The 18,444-nt window shown below is 46.8% G+C and overlaps 1 protein-coding gene across 21 annotated transcripts in view; it reads right to left on the bottom strand.

The window, feature by feature from the left end:
* Window positions 1–15,045, bottom strand: part of grin1b (glutamate receptor, ionotropic, N-methyl D-aspartate 1b) — a 57,737-nt gene extending 42,692 nt beyond the window's left edge. For 17 of the 21 annotated variants that reach the window (XR_005698056.1, XR_005698068.1, XR_005698070.1 and 14 more), the window contains exons 1-4: window positions 14,352–15,044; window positions 12,399–12,655; window positions 4,798–4,932; window positions 2,252–2,428 (exon numbers count right to left, since the gene is read on the bottom strand). Coding sequence is in view for 4 of the 21 variants with exons in the window: in XM_040046646.1 (XP_039902580.1) it covers window positions 2,252–2,428; window positions 4,798–4,932; window positions 12,399–12,655; window position 14,352 (570 nt within the window). In the remaining 17 variants the exon portion in view is untranslated. Of the gene's footprint in view, window positions 1–2,251; window positions 2,429–4,797; window positions 4,933–12,398; window positions 12,656–14,351 lie in introns of all 21 variants that reach the window. The other 4 variants (XM_040046646.1, XM_040046648.1, XM_040046649.1 and 1 more) reach the window with 3 other exon arrangements.
* Between the last annotated feature and the right edge of the window lie 3,399 nt (window positions 15,046–18,444).

Genomic DNA, 18,444 nt, shown 5'->3' with positions numbered 1-18,444 from the left:
TAAATTTGGCGATGCGTGTTTACTGAATCCTTTAACTGTGGTGTCGTGATGTTTACAGCAGAAGCTCATCAAACAGGGAAACCAGTTTACGTGCTGGTTGGCCTGAACTCTTGCGGTTTCCCTCGTGTCGAAGCTCTGCTGCATGTCAGTCGCACAGAGAGAGTCGCTTTGACAGTCAGTCAGGTCGACAGCTGCCACAGAAGCAGCTGAGATGTGTTTGCATGACTCCGACTCCGTCAGAGCCGAGGCGATGAGAAACCAGACGGAGGAGCAACTGAAAGGATGACGTGAACGGACAGACAGGAAGAGAGAGAGCGACAGGAAGAGGAGGAGAGGAAAAAATGAACTCAAAGTCAACTCAAGATTGAAAAACAGAAGAAACGAAAAAGTAGAAAGTAAAACAAAAAGCACCAAAAACCTCCACCAAGACAGAAAAGTATTCCAACAATAAAACATTCATCTTCTAACAATACACAGTGATGGAAAACCATGAGACATTCAGGAGCTGCAGCACATCAGACCTGCTGGTCCTCAGTCAAGACCAGCAGGGCTTGAATTATAGCCAGGAGGTCCAGAGTCAAGACCATTCAGTCCTAAATCCAGACTAGCAGGTCCAGAATCATAATTGCTGGGTCCACAGTCAAGACCAACAAGTCCTGACTCAAGAGCAATAAGTTCAGAGTCAGGACCAGCACATCCGGGGTCAAGACAGAAAATCGAAGGTCGAGACGGGCAGGTCCAGAACTGTGGTCAGCAAGTCGAGACCAAGAGTCAAGATCAGCAGGTCGGAAATTATGACCAGTCTAGAGTTCAGTCCAGACCAACAGGTCCAGCACAGTCCAGTACAGTCCAGTCCAGTAAAGTCAAGTCCAGTCCAGTCCAGCACAGTCCAGTACAGTCCAGCACAGTCCAGTACGGTCCAGTCCAGTAAAGTCCAGTCCAGTCCGGCAAAGTCCAGTACAGTCCAGCACAGTCCAGTCCAGCAAAGTCCAGTCCAGTCCAGCAGTCCAGCACAGCACAGTCCAATCCAGCCCAGTCCAGCACAGCACAGTCCAGCAAAGTCCAGTCCAGCAAAGTCCAGTCCAGCACAGCACAGTCCAGCACAGTCCAGCACAGTCCAGTCCAGTCCAGCAAAGTCCAGTCCAGTCCAGTCCAGCACAGCACAGTCCAGCACAGTCCAGTCCAGCAAAGTCCAGTCCAGCACAGTCCAGCACAGTCCAGTCCAGTCCAGCAAAGTCCAGTCCAGTCCAGTCCAGTCCAGCACAGCACAGTCCAGCACAGTCCAGTCCAGCACAGCACAGCACAGTCCAGTCCAGCACAGCACAGTCCAGCACAGCACAGTCCAGCACAGTCCAGTCCAGCACAGCACAGCACAGTCCAGCAAAGTCCAGTCCAGCAAAGTCCAGTCCAGCACAGTCCAGCACAGTCCAGTCCAGTCCAGCAAAGTCCAGTCCAGTCCAGTCCAGTCCAGCACAGCACAGTCCAGCACAGTCCAGTCCAGCACAGTCCCAGCACAGTCCAGTCCAGCAAAGTCCAGTCAGTAAAACCTCCTGGATCTGCATTTCACACATGGAGGTCATGTTTGATCATGTTTGTGATTCTTATCCTGGTTTGGATCACGTGTGGCATCAGGTGTTTATTGAGAACATAAAAACCCGGGGCAGTGAGCAGCTTCAGCTACACACAGGTCAGCTACTTAAAATAAAAGCAGAGATCGGTCATTCTGCCTCATCTGGTTCTTTATGATCCATGTAAACAGAAAACCTGTAAAACCTCTTGGTGGAGATAAGAAAAGAAAAAGAACACAATAGAAAATAAAGAAAAAGGATGAAAGAGAAGCTGCTGTGAAGCATCTGGCAGAAAGAATATTAAAGCTAATGAAGGACAATGAAGGAGAGATGAAGGAGGGACGAAGGAAGCATGAAGGAAGGATGAGGGAGCGATGAAGTAGCAATCCTGGAGAATTTACAGAGCGATGATGGAGGGATGAAGGCCTCTCACACAGCAGCTCATTATTTATCATGCAGCTAAACTACACAAACCTGCATCTGAATAACGTGCGCCCACACACACACACACACACACACACACACACACACACACACACACACACACACACACACACACACACACACACACACACACACACACACACACACACACACACACACACACACACACACGTGATGTGCAGCACGTTGAGACTGCATGTCCGTGTCTATGAGCTCATATGTGGGCGTGTCTTGCTGACCTTGGTCTCACGCTCCTCCAGCAGGGTCTCCAGTCTCTTCTGGGCGGCTCGGCCCTCGTGGTCGTCGCTCACGATCAGGATGATGTGATTCCACCTGAACTCCCTCATCAGGTCGAACCACACCTGTGCCTGGTGGGAGTATGGAGGCACCGTCCTCAGGAACGACAGGTGGATGCTCTGCACGAGAGGAGGTGGAGGAGGTTAACCCAACAGGTTCTTACTCTACTTTGATTTTATCCAGAAACATCCATCCTTCACATGTATGATGAGTTGACATCATAACGAACCAGAGATCAGGAAGAAGCTCTACAGAACCAAAAGCCAGAAAAGCGAGAATATGATTGTCTGCAGAAACATAACAGCTGCTATAAAAAGATTATATTTACAAAATGATGTACATTTTTAAAAGAGCCAATACTTCCTTAACACATTTATCAAACACTGTACTGCTGAGTGAAAGCACACAAAGAACAAAACAGATGTAGTCTGGCTTACTGCAGCTGCCTCCACCTGAAAAATGTGTGAATATTTCATGTGTATAAAACCTGGTGAGGAACCAGAGCGCTGTTCACTGGGAGCACTGGGATATCCTATGGTAGGAAGTCCTGCCATTAATTAATGCTTCGATCTTAAATATGATCAACCTATCTCTAATAATCTGCTATGTACCACAGGCCTTCAAGCTGGCTGTAGTTAAACCTTTACTCAAAAAGCATCTCTAGACCCAGCAGTCTTAGCTAATTATAGGCCAATCTCCGACCTTCCTTTCATATCAAACATCCTTGAAAGAGTAGTTGTCAAACAGCTAACAGATCATCTGCAGAGGTTTATTTGAAGAGTTTCAGTCAGGTTTCAGAGCTCATCACAGCACAGAAACAGCTTTAGTGAAGGTTACAAATGATCTTCTTATGGCCTCTGACAGTGGACTCATCTCTGTGCTTGTCCTGCTAGACCTCAGTGCAGCGTTCGATACTGTCGACCATCATATCCTATTAGAGCGATTAGAACATGCTGTAGGTATTACAGGTACTGTGCTGCAGTGGTTTGTATCATATCTATCTAATAGACTCCAGTTTGTGCATGTAAATGGAGAGTCCTCTTCACACACTGAGGTTAATTATGGAGTTCCACAGGGTTCAGTGCTAGGACCAATTCTGTTTACATTATACATGCTTCCCTTAGGCAGCATCATTAGAAGACATAGCATACATTTTCACTGCTATGCAGATGACACCCAGCTCTATCTGTGCATGAAGCCAGATAACACACACCAATGAGTTAAACTGCAGGAATGTCTTAAAGACATAAAGACCTGGATGGCCGCTAACTTTCTGCTTCTTAATTCAGATCAAACTGAGGTTATTGTACTCGGCCCTGAAAAGCTTAGAAATATGGTATCTAACCAGATTCTTACTCTGGATGGCATTACATTGTCCTCCAGTAACGCTGTGAGGAACCTTGGAGTCATTTTTGACCAGGACATGTCCTTCAACGCACATATTAAACAAATATGTAAAATACGTGCATTTGCTGTCGCATTTTATTTGTAGTGTGAACAAGCAGACAAAACAATCGGATTTCATCAAGAAATTGGAATTGAGCATTAAGACCTTTGAGTTCACCTTTGCCTCAGTGAGTCCTGCATTTTGGGTCCTTCCTGCCTGCACACAGCCATGACACATACAAGGTCTTAAATAATCAGGCCCCATCTTATCTTAATGACCTTGTAGTACCATATCACCCTATTAGAGCACTTCGCTCTCGCTCTGCAGGCCTACTTGTTGTTCCTAGAGTATTTAAAAGTAGAATGGGAGGCAGAGCCTTCAGTTTTCAGGCCCCTCTTCTGTGGAACCAGCTTCCAGTTTGGATTCAGGAGACAGACACTATCTCTACTTTCAAGATTAGGCTTCAAACTTTCCTTTTTGATAAAGCATATAGTTAGGGCTGGACCAGGTGAGCCTGAATCCTCCCTTAGTTATGCTGCAATAGACGTAGGCTGCCGGGGATTCCCATGATGCACTGGGTGTTTCTGCTTCACTCACTATGTGTTAATAGACCTCTCTGCACTGAATCATACCTGTTATTAATCTCTGTCTCTCTCCCACAGCATGTCTTTATCCTGTCTTCCTTTGCTTTTGTTTGAACTCTTATTCAGCCAAATAAAGGCTCGCTTTTTGTTATCATCCACCTCCATCCTTGTCTGTATTCTGCTCCATCCTTGTCTGTATTCTGCTCCATCCTTGTCTGTATTCTGGGTCCACATTCACCTGATTCCACGCCGTTCACCTCTGCAGACGTGACACCTTTTGTGATTTTTCACTCGTTCTGTGTGTTTTCTGATTGGGACACCTGGATGTCATCTGCATAAAAGTGAACTTTCCTGATTTTCACTCCAGTGGAGAAAATTCAGAACCAAGATGAAAGGCTCTGACGAATAAAACAGTGATGGATGCAAACAGCTGTGTAAAGAACCAGGATCAGATCCTCATGTGAGCGTTGCAGCTCAGACCGTCAGCGCTCTGCTGTAACAGACCGACTGAGCTAACCTTATCAGAGTAGATGGACATGCGTGTCGTCAGGCCGACCACGGGGATTCGGTAGAAACCGGCGGTGTAGGAGACAGGCGTTGGAGTCAGGTGGTCGTTGGACTGTGGAGGATGGCTGACCAGAATGGCGTACACCTACAGAGTAAGACAAACACATCTCAGTTCAGATGTCCGTGTACCACACAGAAAGGTCGAGTAGAAAGTAGTGCCGGCGGGTTTGATGGATTTTTCTAGAATTACTATTTGATGTTAGCGGTCTGCAGAAAAGCAGCAGTGAGCTGTGGTTTCTGGAGACACGTAGCACATCTGTAGCACATCTGTCACATTAGCTGGAACTTTTTATGATTTCTCAGTTATTCGGTGGGTTTTCCCTTGTTTTCAGTGAGACAGAGAAATGTTTCATGTTAATCAGTCCTTCGTGTCTAATGACTGGCCCTGTGATGCAGACGCAGGATTTTTCCACGATGCAAACAGCAAACGCTGCAGAGTAACTGCTGGGAACAAATCCTGCTCTGTGAATCCTACGAGCCAAACGATCCAGGACGTTCACACGTAACAAAGCGTAAAACGTTCAAATCGGCCGTTGATACTAACTCAGGTTACAGTTCAGTGCAAACATTTCTGCCTCACACATAAGATGTTAATGATACAGATGAAAAGATTCTTAAAATTACATTTGATGAGTTTATTCTTCATATTTGTGTAAATGATGAAGGCAATTTTTCCTTCAGTTCAATCTTTGCAGTTAAATGTAGAGAACGAGGAATCTGCTCACAGCAGCTTTGCTGACAGGTTTGTGTCCAACAGCAGGATGACTGTAGGCCGTTACACTCGTGTTTGTGCTGCGTCCTGTAGTAAAACCTGCACATGTTTGGATCAGTGAGATCAAAGTCGTCCCAGGCTGCTGAGTAACATTTAAAAAAATGATAAAAGTTTTGTCTGCAGTTTGAAATCAGTCAAATAATATAAAAGGCATGCTGGTTTCACTGGTATAAACCAGTGAAGGTTCAGACTGGTCGGTGTTTATGACGAGTAAAATCATCCTTCCTGGATCCCAGTTTGAGAAATGGTTCCATTTCACCAGCTTCAGAGAAACCTCAGCGATCTGCAGAGAAACTTTTATGTCCTGCCGAGTGTTTGCAGCTTTAGGACAGAGACCAGAGAGCGTGAGCTGAAACTCTTACGTCACTACGCCTGCCGACGCTCTAGCAGAATAACTTTGTGGTGAATCACCGAGCAGCTCGATTGTATTTAAAATCGGACCTGAAGAAAATGAAGTAAACACTGGATGTGTCTCGGTTCAGATACTTCTGTTAGTACACTTGTGTGACTTGTGTAGTACTTGAAAGGGTCATGTTATCAAACTTTAGACTAAATATTTAAATTCTGTTCAGCAGCACCCGCCCCCCATCAAGGAAAAAGCCGAGGTGGTCGGTCAGGAAGGTCTTCCCCGTTAAAATGCTTAATCCTTGCTAATGCTAGCTGTGTGTCCACACAATGCACAGGTAAATGATCTCAGATCAGTGAAAGCAGCAGCAGCTTGTCAGTGATGCTAGTCTCTCATCAAACAGATTTAACAACCAGAAAATGCTTCTGGTCTCAGCTTGACACGGACACATCAAAATGACAGGAACCACAGCTTCCAGAGTTATTCATGCTTCCAGAGACAGCAGCCCGCTGTGACCACTTATGTAACCATCAACAGACTGGATACAAACAACGCTGGAGGGCTGAATGTCGTTTGAACGTTAAGGAGAGCGAGGTCTACTTTTAGACTTCACTGGACCAGCACTGCCTGCCTTGCTTGCCCAGACTGATTGCTGGTGGCACCTGCGGCTGCCCAGTCGGGGCATTATTGTGCTCTGCATGTGTGAAAGTGCTCAGATTTCTTGTCACTTTTGCCGTTTAAAGCTTTTTTTTTTTTTTTTTCCTCCCTACAGGTGTTGTATTACAATTAAACGCATGTAGTGTCTTTGTACAGTGTTCACAGTGAAAGCAGCATTATCCTGAACGTTGTCATTTATGTTAATAATCAAAATATCTTTTAAAACACACATGCCAGTAACGATGTTTAGTGTGATTGCTACAATAAATAAAACCAACTAAATGAATAAAACATTATGTTCATTCTGATAGTGTCATTAATAATTCTGCGTATCTAATTCATCTTCTTAATAATTCATTTATGTAAGACGAGTCATTCATACTGTACACTCATTGGCCCCTTTGTTCAACTGCCTGCTAACCTAAACATCTAACCAGCCAATCACATGGCAGCAACTCAGCGCATTCAAGACGACCTGCAGAGGTTCAAACTAAGCATCAGTAAGTACGCGATGCGACTGCACGGTCGGTCGTCTCAGTGTGTCAGAAACGAAAACATCTCCAGAGTTTACAGACAAATAAATAAAATAAAAAGAACAAAAACCCGCAGTCGGCAGCAGTTATCTGGGAGAAAATGCCCTGCTGACATCAGAGGTCAGAGGTCAGAGACAGACTGCTTTCAACTCATAACCAAAGGTTGCATACGAGCATCTCTGAACAGCAGACGGGCGCATTCACAAAAACCGGACGACAGAAGACGAAAAAACATTTCCTGGTCTGACGATTCTCCGACGGCATCCCGCCTTTACCCTTCACTGGTGTTCAGGCTGGTGTGACGTCGTGAGGCAGATTTTCAGGACCAGCTGAGCATCATCTGAACTCCCGAGTGTTGCTGCTGACCACGTCCATCCTGTCATGACCACAGCCCTGATGCCTGCTTCCAGCACGCTCCGTTGCAAAAGGTCAGATTATCTCAAACTGTTTCCTGAACAGGAAGATGAGTCCGCTGTACTCAGACCGCCGCTACTGTCAGCAGATCAAAGAGTTTGTGTTGGTGCACGTTACTTCAATAATGTCCTGTTTTATTCAGTTGCTTCTTCCACTGCAAGAGTGCAAGACCATCTGAGGCTCTTAGTGTGAAGGGCAACAGGAAGGAACAAATGTTTTCTGGTCTGGACATCAGGCACAGACAGAAAGAGTGTGAGACGTGGACTCCCGTCTCCTCTGAGCTCGGAGGAAGCTGCGGCTTTTACAAGCATGAAGCCGACGTTCGCCTCGTGACCTCAGACTGAGCTGGATATCATTTCCACAGGCAGACTCTACCTGTTAACAGCTTCTGTTCATCCTGATATGATGGATGCATCATCATATCATGTTTTTAATAAACTAACCGCAGTGAAAGCACGTTTTCTTTTCCCTGTCAGCAGCACAAACAGGACCTGTGACCACATGAAACCACCAGCAGCTGCTCAGCCGAACCAAACAGCCTGCAGCAAACACAGTTACAGGCCTGCGCTGTAATCCCTGCATCTCTCTGGACGGATTACATCTGCGTTCCTGCAGACAGAGAGAGAGAGGACGGTAATCTGACGTCCATCGCTCCCTCTGACACATCGACGCCATGTTGGCCTCATTTCTCCACAAAGGAAACAGGTTACAGAGCCCGTGTTGGATGAATAGTCTTTTCTCTGATGGTTGCACATAAAAACACATAAATATTTCTGATGCACTCAAAGAGCAGCTGTTTGCTGACAATCTGACAGGATTTGATTTGATTGCATCTGTTTGAAATCATTGTAATATCTTTTTAAAGGCACAAAAACACTGCTTGTTTCTATGCTTTCGTTCTGAGATGGATGGCTACTCTGTTACGCACTGCTTCCATCGTACAGTGAGGAGGTGTTTGCCCTCTTCCTGGGTTTTTCCATGTTTGACACATTTGAACGTTTCAGATAATTAAACAAATTTAAAAAAAAATCCAAACCTACATGTGACCTCTTGGTCGTCGCTGCACTCTTGGGGTAATTTTGGTTGGCCGGCCACTCGTGGGAAGGTTCTCCACTGTTCTGTGACAGTGTGTGGTTAAAGGCTCTCACTGTGGGTCGCTTTGTCCAATATTTACATTTGTTTCACTCGCTGGACCCACGTCCTCATTTTATGTTTGACAGCGTTTTAGTAGGTAAAGGTGATGCTTGGGCATGAGCTGCGGTTTGGGGAAGGCTTTGAGGGGGCCTGGCGACGGCTCCCGGGCCCGGCAGATCCCCACGTACTGAACAGAAGTGAAGAAGTTACAGAATTGAAAAGGGGAGGAGCACGTAAACGAGAATGACAGCTTGCAGGACTGGGGGAACCTGTACAGATGAGGACCGGAAGGAGCATGTTTGGAGGCGTGGTCCCGCTCCTGAAATTACCATACATAATCTCCAATTAATGATGTGAAACATTAAAGTGTGACAAACCTTAAAAAAAGTAATTGGAAAGGGGAAAATTGCTTCAACAGCACTGTAAGTATAAATCCCAGCTCGCCCCTGCGGGCGGTTTATCCTTCAAGCTCGGGTCCTCTACCAGAGGCCTGGGAGCTTGAGGGTCCTGCAGTATCTAAGCTGTTCCCAGGACTGCGCTCTTCTGGACAGAGATCTCCGATGTTGTTCCCGGGATCTGCTGGAGCCACTCGCCTAGCTTGGGAGTCACCGCACCTAGTGCTCCGATTACCACGGGGACCACCGTTACCTTCACCCTCCACATCCTCTCGAGCTCTTCTCTGAGCCCTTGGTATTTCTCCAGCTTCTCGTGTTTCTTCTTCCTGATATTGCTGTCATTCGGAACCGCTACATCGATCACTACGGCCGTCTTCTTCTGTTTGTCTACCACCACTATGTCCGGTTGGTTAGCCACCACCATTTTGTCCGTCTGTATCTGGAAGTCCCACAGGATCTTAGCTCAGTCGTTCTCCACCACCCTTGGGGGCATCTCCCATTTTGACCTCGGCACTTCCAGGTTATACTCGGCACAGATGTTCCTGTACACTAGGCCGGCCACTTGGTTATGGCGTTCCATGTATGCCTTGCCTGCTAGCATCTTGCACCCTGCTGTTATGTGCTGGATTGTCTCTGGGGCATCTTTACACAGCCTGCACCTGGGGTCTTGCCTGGTGTGATAGACCCCAGCCTCTATGGATCTTGTGCTCAGAGCTCGTTCTTGTGCTGCCATGATTAGTGCCTCTGTGCTGTCTTTCAGTCCAGCTTTGTCCAGCCACTGGTAGGATTTCTGGATATCAGCCACCTCCTCTATCTGCCGGTGGTACATACCGTGCAGGGGCCTGTCCTTCCATGATGGTTCCTCGTCTCCCTCCTCTTTCTTGGGTTTCTGCTGCCTGAGGTATTCACTGAGCACTCGGTCAGTTGGGGCCATCTTCCCAATGTATTCTTGGATGTTCGTTGTCTCATCCTGGACTGTGGTGCTGACACTCACCAGTCCCAGGCCCCCTTCCTTCCGCTTAGCGTACAGCCTCAGGGTGCTGGACTTGGGGTGAAACCCTCCATGCATGGTAAGGAGCTTTCTTGTCTTTATGTCAGTGGCTTCTATCTCCTCCTTTGGCCAGCCTATTACCCCAGCAGGGTACCTGATCACGGGCAGGGCGTACGTGTTGATGGCCCGGATCTTGTTCTTACCATTCAGCTGACTCCTCAGGACTTGCCTGACCCTCTGCAGGTACTTGGTGGTTGCAGCTTTCCTAGCGGCCTCTTCATGGTTCCCATTCGCCTGCAGGATCCCCAGGTACTTGTAGCTGTCCTCTATGTCTGCAATGTTGCCTTCTGGTAGTTCAATCCCCTCAGTTCTGACTACCTTCCCTCTCTTTGTTACCATCCGACTACACTTCTCCAGCCCGAACGACATCCCGATGTCATTGCTGTATATCCTGGTGGTGTGGATCAGTGACTCGATGTCTCGTTCACTCTTGGCATACAGCTCAAAGCTATTCAAGTTTTAATCTTGTGCAGTCGGGGCAGTGAGGCCTTCAGATGGTTTACATAAATCTTACGTCTGCATAGAGGTCTGAGATTACTTCTCCTAAAAAAGTCACTAAATCAGACTGAGTCAGTCTTCAGGTCCACAAACAGGACAGAAGACTGAATCATGTTTGTGTAAAAATAAGAAAATACGACACGTTTTACAGTAATTTGGGAAACAGACTTCTCTCGTTTCAGCTGATTTGTGTCCATGTACAAAGCGAAGATTTTCTTTCCTAAAATAGGGAAACGTTCACATTACGACTGCCATGTTGAATCATTTCACTGATGGATTAACTGAGCAGTTTTCTTATTAACAGCTTTGTTTTCTCTGCCCCTGTACAGATGTCCTCCTGGTGGCAACAGATGACATTATGTTCCCAAATATTAAAAACGTACGAGCCTAGTCAGCTTAACATGAGTGCAGTGATTGTTATTCTGCTGTTGCTCTCAGTTTTACTCTCACTCTGATTATAATTATGAAACACGAGCACACCCACCCCCACATGTCTCTGCACATACTGAAAGAATCAGCGTGACATAAATAAATCTGCCACGGCTGAAGTCTGAAGATGGCCTGATGAACAGAGTTTAACCAAACACGACTGAGATCATCCTGAAACTAGATGGAAACAGCTGCTACAAATGTGACAACTTTATTGATACACGATCAGAAAACCGAGCGCGCTGTTTTGATCTTGTGGGATTTTAACTCCATCGCCTCAAATTTCACAACATATACATCGTGCAGCGATTTTACCCAGGACGCCATTTTGGCCCCGTAGACATTCATCTGAAACGGTTGCCTAGCAACATGTAGTGTTTACACTGTGGTGCGCTCTGTGGCCGCACAGGAAGAAGGTCCTGAGTTTGAATCCAGGCGTAGTTCGTTCTGCGTGGCCGCGTGTCCAGGTGCACCCAGTGAACCTGCAGTGAGCGTCTGCTGCCAGATGGGGGCAGTGTGAGCAGCTCTGCTTGTTCTGTTGTTCGTCTGTTTTTCTTGCTTCTCTCAGTCCAGGTGAACTCCCTTACCTGTTCAGCTCGCTTATCAACCAATCAGAATTTGACCAGCATACAGCGTCCTGTACGTCACCTCTGCAGCCATGAAACGAGTTTTATCCTGTTCTAATCCAGCTGAGGACGCTCTGACGTTTTGATTTTTAATGTTCCTGTAATTAACTCATTCAGACGTGTCGGCGCTCGTGTTGTTTTGGACTCTCTTTTTATAAATGATATAAAAATATGAGAACAATGTAATGATGTGAGCTAATAACACGAGAATTCAATGATCTAAATACGTTTCATGGGTAAGGATTATTTTATCTGACAACTAATTACATTCATTTTCATTTCATTTAGACCAAAATCAGCATTTCGCTTCGTTACGAGATGACTTCTGTGAAGCTGCTGCTGTTGTTGCAGGACAGGGTCATGACCCCCAACCACCCCACCAGTAAACCTGTCAAAATAAAAGTCATCCTGCAGTGAAATCAGAATAAATCATGTCATCTGAGATCATGTTTGTCTGAGGTTAGGTTAACAGAGGAGACAGATTTTCACATTCAAACCTCCCATAGTTCTGTCGGGGCTTTTACTGTGAAAGGTAAACAGGAAGAGTTTCGTTTCACCGTGAAAGTTGCAGCAGTTTAGGCCGTTTACGACCTCAGCGATCATGTGACCAACTCCGACAGAACCAGGCTTAGGGCGGGGCGGGGATAAGACATTTCTGAGTCAGGTTTGAGGGGTCATGTGACAGCAGGTGCTCACCTGGTTGGAGATGAGGTCCTCGCAGACGGAGAGGGCCATCTGGATGGCGTTGGCCTTGTGCGTGACGGAGATGGCGTTCATCTTGAACTTGTCCTTCCCGTACAGAGCGTTGGCCTGACTCACCGCCTCCTTGAACACCTGCTCGTATCGCTTCTGACTCAGCACGGCGCCCACATTCACCAGCCGCGGCTCGCAGCCGCACAGCGCCACCGAGCAGCACTGCAGCACGGCCAGGAGCAGCACGCCGCGCAGCTCCACTGAGGGGAGGGGAAAGGAAGTGCATTACTAAAGGGACGATTTAGTCCCACCGTGGGGTCCTCAGATACGCCTGAGGGGACGCAGACGTCCAGACTGGCGTTTAAATGATGTCGTAACCCCGACTTAATCTCATAATCTGGATTTTTTTTAAGGCTTCCATCGTCTTTTTTTTCCTTGGTAATCGCAAAAAGATTTTTTAATTTTAATTTTCAAACAAAATGAAATTGATTTGATGTAAGCAGCTCTGCGTCAGGTCAGACGCTCGATGTGAACATTCAAAATCAAAAGCATGTGAAACAACATGAAGGAAGATACAGAAGATTTGTCTCGTGACCTGATGATGTCACCTGAACCCTTCTTATCCCGGCGCTGATGTCATCATTCAACGGTTTATAAGGGGTCATTAAAACAAACGTGGGCGTGGTGAAGGCCGCCGTCAGTGCGTGACTTCCATCAGTGCAGTATGATAATAAAGATTTGTTTTGTTATATATTTTGGATTTTAATGTCAGAATTTACAGTTTTTACTCCATGATCTGGAGACTGCTTTTACATTTCCAGATTTTTATCTCGTGTTTTTTTTGTAATTTGTTTACAGTTTAAACAGACAATAAGAATTTGATCTTTTCATTTGAATTTATGTTTTATAATCAGGAAGTTTGACACTGGAGGACGAGCCTGAGGCGAGCGTGGACGAATCAAAGAGTCTGAACCCTTCGATAAAGAAGCTAAAGTGAAGAAAAGTAGGAACGTGTGGTGGAGGTCAGCTGAGACGGAGGTGTGCGCACTTTGAGCTTCTGTGGGGAGGATTCAAAAAGCGATGCAGGTGGAAGTTTATCATTGGTGTTCCAGACCGGGAGTCTGCGTGAAGTGCTCGTGTTCAGTCACATTTCTGTGGAGACACTCGGGAATAGTGACAGGCGGAGCAGACGGCTGTAAAAACGGGAAAAATCTCACAGCAGACTCACACAAACACAGAGAAATGAAGCTGAAACAAACAGAAGTGCCAAACACACCTGCAGAGACACAAAATGGCTCCATGAAGAAAATGAGACATGCAGAGACGACTAAACCTGGAGACGGACAGACCGCGAACCATAACGACTGAAAGCCAAACACAAAATGACGACTGCAAAGCTGCAAAACCTCCGAACAAGACCAAAAATGTAACAAAAAAACCTCAAGAGACACAAGATGAAGACATCCAGAACCACAACAGCTGCAGGGAGACAAAGTGCACACACCAAACGAGCACAAAAACACAACATGAGACAAGAAGACACAAACGTGTCAGAGACGCAAAACTGAAGAACAAAGCTCAGGGGGGACAAATCTGACAGCAGGAAGTGAAACACAAAGACACACAAGAAATACAGGAACATGCCTCAGAGCACAGACACACAAAACACCCAGAAAACCCCCAAAATCTACCCGACCTGCTCTGAGTCCAGTCTGAGTCCAGTCTGAGTCCAGTCTGAGACCAGCTCTGAGACCAGGTCCAGTTTGTGTCACGTTGCAGGAGACTTGCTTTGCTCAGAGCCGTACTCAAACAAAAATACTCAGTTACTCTGCAGTTACTCCCTCTGATCTTGTTATTTATTTTTATTTTTTGTAAAAACCCAAACGAATCAATAAAGTGTAAAAACAGTCACGTGGTTCTGCCCGCGGTCATTCATACAGCACAATAAACACTCACTGATCCGGTCCTGCGGGTTCTGGATCCGTTACTCGGCCTCCTGTTGATTTCTGTTTTGTCCTCCCGTGTTTCCGTGGGCCCGGTTCGGTGTGTCCGTGGGTCTGAGTCTGCTGCTGTTTATGACAGAGAGCCGCTGGAGCCCCGTGACACCGAGATCGCTGGGGTCCGGGTCGGACCGTCACGGACAGCCCGGTTCTCCCGGGCTCGGTGCTGTTGCTCCGGGTCCGGGTCTCCTCCGTTTCGGTACGCTCGCGGAATTCCAGGTGACCTGATGCTCACGAGCCCCTCCGCTCTGTCCTTGGATCACTGACGCTCGCTCCCAGCGTCCCGCGCGTTCACAAGCGGAGGAGAGGGACCAACAGCCACAGGAGCACGGGCACGAGCGTCGGAAATCCCGTCGCGTTCACGTCCGTCTGTCCGTTTTTCAGTGATTTATTGAAAATGTTCAGCATGACACCGACACTAAATCTAACGACCAGCGTGACGTGTCACCTGTTTATTGGCTGCTGGGAGGATCTGCATCACATGACCTTCATCAACAGATGGAGCTGCTCCATGCTGAGCGTGAGGAGGACACGATGTGATGATGGAGGATCCAAAATCACGGCTGTCATCAACATAGTCAATGACCATCTGTGAGCAGGAGGCTTCATATTCACACAGACTGGATATAAAGGATGGACACAGTCAGGACAACAACAGGGGGCGCTGTGTGCTCAGCCTCCTGACTTCCACCTGCTCGTAAAACAGAGGTTCCCAAAGTGTGGGGCGGGGGGTGGGATGAATTTTTAAAAAAAGAAAGAAAAAAGAGCGCTTGGACACTGGTACATGGACAGGTTTCTGACGGGGCGCCCACACAAACGCAAAGCAGAAGATGAAGCATCGAATATGTTTCCAAACCAACTTCCTTTCAAGCCAAAGACTAGAAAATATGGTGAAGCAAATCTTCCCTTTGGCTTCACCTGCACAGGTGCCGAGGTAGGTCTCCCTGCAGGGTTGGTTTTCCCTGCGTCGGGAGCAGCGCTGGGCTGTTTAAATCAGGGACAAACAGGATCCCACATTCTTGATTTTTAGTTCACAAACACTTCTTGTAATGACTAACTACTCCTGACATGTTGGAGATGTTTGCTCTTTATACAGTAAAGTTACAGCAGGATACAAATAACATCAGGCTGATCCTGCCACAGTTTGTTCCCTCTGTCACAGACAAACAGGATCCCACAGCTGTTTATGTTTTTGAACCCATTTTGCACAGAGAGGCATTTTTTGAAAAATGTATTGACAGCAATGTTGAACATTATTACACAGAAAAAACAACTACATGTAAAATAATGACACCGTGACGCCTCTGCCTTTGTAAACGGAGGGACAGTAACTGTGTGTAAAACCTGCAGACAGTCAGATTAACAGTGTCTCTATCTGCCATTCTGCAGTTCATCCCATGTAAGCAATAACGTGGCCACAGTGTGACGTGAAAAAAGCCACATAGCTTTGACGCTGCGTGACCAACTCTGTATTCCTCGTCCACACGTAAACGCAAAAAAGGAGTTTTAAAACCTCAGTTTTCAGTGATTTGAAACATCGTTTACGTGTCCAAACACTTAGAAACAGCTGCGTAGATTTTCTTGTAAAACAAAGTGTGGCCTAGCAAAAAGAGTTTGGGAACCACTGTTCTAAAACAATAACTAAAAACGACTCTGACAACCTTCACATGATTTTACTGCGTGCTGATTGGACCGTTGAAGGTTTAGGATGGTGCTCGTTTCCAAGCAATGACTCCAGCAGGTGATAGGAGCGTAGTTAGTCCAGCAGGAACTTCCGCCCGCTGGAGGCTGCCCTCATGTGGACATTAGATGAACTCAGAGGTTCGGTTTATAGAACGTCTTCCTAAACTGTGAATGTGCAGTGAAGTGTGCTGACCGCACGCTGAGGGCTGTGTGAGCGCTCGCAGAGCAGCAGCAGAAGAAGAACCCAGCGCTCTGCTCTTCTTCTCTGGTTCTTTCTCTTTTTAAATCGGCTTTGCATCGCTGCCGTGATAGTTACCACGGCAACACAGATGCAGCTACACATCATTCATGTGGTTGCCACAGAAACATGCATTTTGAACCTCTCATTACCCCCTCCCCGCTCCAGTCCCCCACCTACCCACTGCATAAAACTGTAATTAACACGCAGTGATGTCATCAGGTGTGTTCACCACATGATCTCAGTCCACCTGCTGCAGCAGCCAAAATTAATTTGACAGATCATCCAATCAGAGAGCTGTATTGTTGGGCAGTAACTGCAGGGGAAGCTAAAGGTAGCTCACTCAGGTAAGTCCAACCTGACCTCCTCAGAATCAGCAGCCACTCAGTTTCCTTCGCGCTGCGAGGGTCACGGCTGTGAGCGTTGGAGCGAGGAGCCATGGGCGGCCTCTTTTGTACGCCCCTTGGTTTTAAGGTTTCCATCAGGCGGGGGACCCTACCGCCACGTGCCGTTTGTTACCTACTCAGCAGGGGTTTATATCACCCTTTCTCTGAGGAAGGGTGATATAAGCCCCTCCCCCACTTGAACTCTGCCGCTCAGGCACTAAAACTACGATTTCACCGTGAAACACGTGGACGGCCCCCGCACCGCCATCTGAGCAGGGACGGTCCCCACATAACAACATGGTCCCCTCTGTGTGCAGAGGCCACTTTCTTTCAGCTCCGCCTCTTTGTGTGATGTCACTGGCAGGTCCTTGGAGTCTGATCTCAGCTGCAAACATGAAGTCAGACACGAGCGACCTCCATGTTTCATTTTGCTCTCTGGTGTTCGTGAGGAGGCGTCCCTTCAGCTTCCAGGCCACCGAGCACACACACACAGACACACACACACACACACACACACACACACACACACACACATACACTCCAGCTGAATTGCAAGGCGAACAGAGAGATGCATGCTGGGACTCCTCTATGGCCTGCTCGGTCCCCGGGGGTGTGTGTGTGTGTGTGTGTGTGTGTGTGTCTGTATTACTGACATTGTGGGGACATAAATCTGTTCAAACACTCTGTGGGGACTCGAGGTCGTCCCCACAGAGTGAATCTTTTATGATGAAGGAGAAGTTTGGAGGTTTCATGGACTGAAGCCGGAGTCACTTCTCTGACGTCTCGTCCACTATGATTGTGAGACGAATCCACAGATCAGAAGCACGATGCTGTGATGCTTTCTCACAGATGATGTCATCAACACGAGCCTGTTCTCCAGATGTGGAAACACTGATGTTATTTGGTGAGTCTGGATTAAATCTTTACATCTCTGTTGTAAATCAGTGTGTAAAATGTTGAATCTGATCATCCTATAAATCTGACAGCGTGTGATTAATAATTTCAACACCTTATTTTTATCATTTGTATCTTATAATCCATATTATGACACTTTTCATTTCATCTCAATTTTTATCTTTTTTTAAATATAATAATTTGAATATTTTATGTGATAACTTTGATTTCATAAACAATCAGCTGCACAGAGGGTCATGAACACCGCCCAGCTGCCCTCTGCCACCCCTGGACGACATCGCCAGATCCTCCTGTCTCAGGTAAACCATCACAGGTGACCCCTCGGACCCCGCCCACCGATTGGAGCCCCGCCCTCATCACTCAGTCCTTCCAAGCACTTTGTTCTTTCTCCTGTTTGTTCTTTACTCTGTCACAGTCAGTGTGGAACACCTATACATGTACTGTGCATGTACAGTGACAATAAAGGCCTATTCTATTCTATTCTATTCTATTCTATTCTATTCACACACTCATTGAAGCCTACATAAAGGATAATAAAACAGGTGTTGTGCTGCCCCCTGCTGGATAAATTCTATATTTCTGTGTTGTACATTCTTGCAGCTGCTTCTTACATCTAGAGTGTAAATATTATTTTTCACTGTGTAAAAGTACGACTGTCTGATTTTACTCTGCTGGTTTTAGTCTTGGCAGCACGGTGGCACAGTGGTGAGCACTGTTGCCTCACAGCAAGAAGGTCCTGAGTCCAGTTCCTCCATCAGGCTGGCTCTTTCTGTGTGAAGTTTGCATGTTCTCCCCGTGTTTGCGTGGGTTCTCTCTGGGTACTCTGG

The sequence above is a fragment of the Simochromis diagramma genome, unplaced genomic scaffold, assembly GCF_900408965.1.
Source record: "Simochromis diagramma unplaced genomic scaffold, fSimDia1.1 OVJJ01000038.1, whole genome shotgun sequence".
Taxonomy (NCBI): domain Eukaryota; kingdom Metazoa; phylum Chordata; class Actinopteri; order Cichliformes; family Cichlidae; genus Simochromis; species Simochromis diagramma.
The sequence above is the reverse complement of the archived record's forward strand: the minus strand, read 5'-3'. Positions and strand labels throughout refer to the sequence as shown.